Source organism: Boleophthalmus pectinirostris, unplaced genomic scaffold (genome assembly GCF_026225935.1).
Source record: "Boleophthalmus pectinirostris isolate CB_2022bp ecotype Guang Dong unplaced genomic scaffold, ASM2622593v1 HiC_scaffold_2, whole genome shotgun sequence".
In the NCBI taxonomy this organism is placed as follows: Eukaryota; Metazoa; Chordata; class Actinopteri; order Gobiiformes; family Gobiidae; genus Boleophthalmus; species Boleophthalmus pectinirostris.
Genome location: NW_026571152.1, coordinates 18,474,698 through 18,477,713, shown reverse-complemented (window position 1 = coordinate 18,477,713; position 3,016 = coordinate 18,474,698). Strand labels below are relative to the sequence as shown.

Sequence of the window (3,016 nt, the reverse complement as noted above, 5' to 3'; positions counted from 1 at the left end):
TTTGACTTTGAAACTAAGGCAAATTTACACATTCAATAATAAATAAAATATAAAAAATGATACAATATTACATAAACTAATAACTATTATATTCTGACTGTGTAACCCTCTGAAGACCCTGATATATTTTGAAAATAAAAAAGGACTTACATGACAATGGGCTTGGATAACTGGTTCACAAGCTCTCATCAGCAGGGCCTCAATCTGAATATCCTAAAATAAAAAATTTACATCATAAATTAGTGTATTTAATCACAGTATTAGTCCTAACATTTCTGTCAACTTATAAAAGCAATGCCATTCCAATTAAAGCTGCAAATAAGGCTGCACAACATATTGGAATCAAACTGAAATCACAATTTAAGTAAGCAATTACCAAACTGAAAAGGCTGTAATTATATAGATGATAGAATATTCTCAGCAAGCAACAAAAAATCCTGTCTTTTTATAGAAAAACCTTTTTGTTTTTGTTTAGCTAGGCCTCCACAAAAACGTTGGGAAATGCATGGTATTCTTGTATTAGTTCATCAGTTCATGTTTCAATCGTCTCTCAAATGTTAATGCTCCCGGAGCTGTTTACAGTGTGCACTCATACAAAATCTTACTTTTGAAACATAAATCACAAATCCAAGTGCAAGAACAAAAAAATTGTGTAGCCATAGCCATAGTTTCAGTAACAAATGCATACTTAAACTGCTAATTTTATTTAACATTTTGTTTAATGCAACTTTATGGTCTAAGACCACCCACTCCTCATATTGGTCATGCTCTGAGTCAAATCACAGTGAAGAAACAACACATAGCTTTACCTCTTCAAGACTGTATAAAAGATACTAAGAAAACGCAAATACAGATAAAACTGGATTCGTGTTCATGTTAAAAAAAAAAAATTTATTAATGATATGATAAATTTTTTGGCACATCGCCCAACCCAAATTATCCCCAAAACCATACTGCTGTGTAGTACTTTCCAGTGACTTAACCATCAATGTTCCTTAATGACTAGACTGTGACTTGTTTGTCCAAATATAGCCCATGATATCCTGCTCTCTCTCTCCTTTATGTACCCTTCATAACACGGCTTCATCAATGTCGCTCAGACTTCCTGTTATTCTCCTTTCAAGGTGAATGGCAAAATCCAACATTGTAATGTGCTTTAGATGTTTGGCCCAATGACAGATACCATGGAAACACCAAAACACTATCATTATGTAAGATGTAATGGAGTAGTTTCAAAGTGGTATGAATGCCGTTTTCAATCCGGTGTGAACAGATCATTCAAATTGTGCCTCCTGGTTCGTGGCAGTTTTAACCTCAGCATCTTTCTAACCATATATTCACTATCCCTCCCTCCTCTGTTCAAATGCCCTTCTGATGTAGTAATTTCTATTATCATCTATCATGACATATTAGAACCTCTTCATTTATGTCCCTGTAACTACTGCCTTTTTAAGAGAAGTGTTTCTATGAATCTGCGTCAGACCTGGTTCAGTCTCCATTCAATCCTGGTTTAGTCTTAGCTTGGTTCTGGTTCCATTTCAAACACAACTTTAATTTTAGCACATTGTAGTTCTGATTTAGTCCAATCTAGATCCTGCTTTAGTTCTATTCACGTTCCATATCTCCATATCTCCTATTTTATTAAATTAAATTATATGGCATTAAACTTCCATCTCCATTAAAAAAAGCAGGATCTGCCAGGACAAGTTACAGGTCAGTTCGGGGGAGAGTTGACGCTGCTGACAGTAAGAAAGATTTTCAGTGCAACAAAAACACCTGTAATTGGATAAACGTAAGATAAAAAACACAATATGAAATCTTCAAGGCAAAGCATTAACACCAGAAAAGAAATTTCTCCACAGGGATGATTAACAAGTTACTTAATTGACGTTTACCTCCGATTCAAGCTCGGTCAGGTTGCCCACCACATCTCTACAGTCCATGACCAGGTCCTCCAGATGGTCCTGCAGACACTCGAGCTCCTGTCCAGCCTCAGTCTTCTCACTACACCATTTCCCCAGGTCGGTCATACAACGCCTCTGCAGTTCTGGGTCCAGCTTCACATCCAGCGCCCTCTGGTGGAGAATCCTCTGCACCTCCACTTTACAGTCTCGGGACAACTACAAGGATAACCACAGATTTGAGAGTTAAGATAAAGCTAAGGATAAACTATTTGAGAACACATGCACTTATTGAGAAATAGGAATGCAGTTTATTAATTATATGCACCATCATTTAAGATTTATGATTTTACACATATAAAGTGAAAAGTCTGACAAGAAAAAACTATTACTAGCTCTCTCAGGATAAACATTTTTGTAGTATAAAGTATGGTAAGAGTTGGGATTATGATTTATTGTAATTTACAAATATCAATACGACTTGTACTGTGTGAAATGCTAACTATACATTTGCCACTGCCAATAGTAAATTTGACAAAAAATTTAAAAAGAAAAATGATAAATTATATATTTTTTTGCACGAGAGGATTTTTGTCCTCTCTGGTCCAACATGGCAGTAGCTCTGTTAGTCGAGCAGTTGCCCAATAACCCAAGTTAACAGTCTGATACTGTTCTGCTCTCAAGATTGCACTTGTGTCCTAGGGCAAGATACTTAACCTGCCTTGCTTTTTGTGTTTGTGTATACTGGTGTATGAATGAATGATTTGTTCCTTGATAAAAAGTCATTCAGTAACCAATATAGGGAGTGAAACATGATTTTAAGAGATTGCAAAATGGCCAAGCAATGCGAAAATAATATATACAAAGATTGAATACAGAATTAAAGTTTACATACATTGAAATGCACTGATTCACCCATATACATGATTTTTATAACCTATAACCATAGGAATTACTCTAGAATCAGGGTTGGCATCAGATCAACCAATCACAGGAGTATTCATTCATTGTCCCATTGCTGTAATTATCAGCTCCATCAGGTGAGGAGCAGCATGTACTTACAAACCAGTTCTGGAGATCCTCTGACTCCCCACTGGGCTGCTAAACAACAGGGC

At 36.0% G+C, this 3,016-nt stretch overlaps 1 protein-coding gene across 1 annotated transcript in view; it reads right to left on the bottom strand.

Annotated features, from left to right (window-relative positions):
* glg1a (golgi glycoprotein 1a) overlaps positions 1–3,016 on the bottom strand; it is a 62,973-nt gene that overhangs the window by 18,461 nt on the left and 41,496 nt on the right. Inside the window, exons 12-13 of the mRNA XM_020932119.2 lie at positions 1,896–2,120; positions 151–213 (exon numbers count right to left, since the gene is read on the bottom strand). Coding sequence (XP_020787778.1) covers positions 151–213; positions 1,896–2,120 — 288 coding nt within the window. The remainder of the gene's footprint in view (positions 1–150; positions 214–1,895; positions 2,121–3,016) is intronic.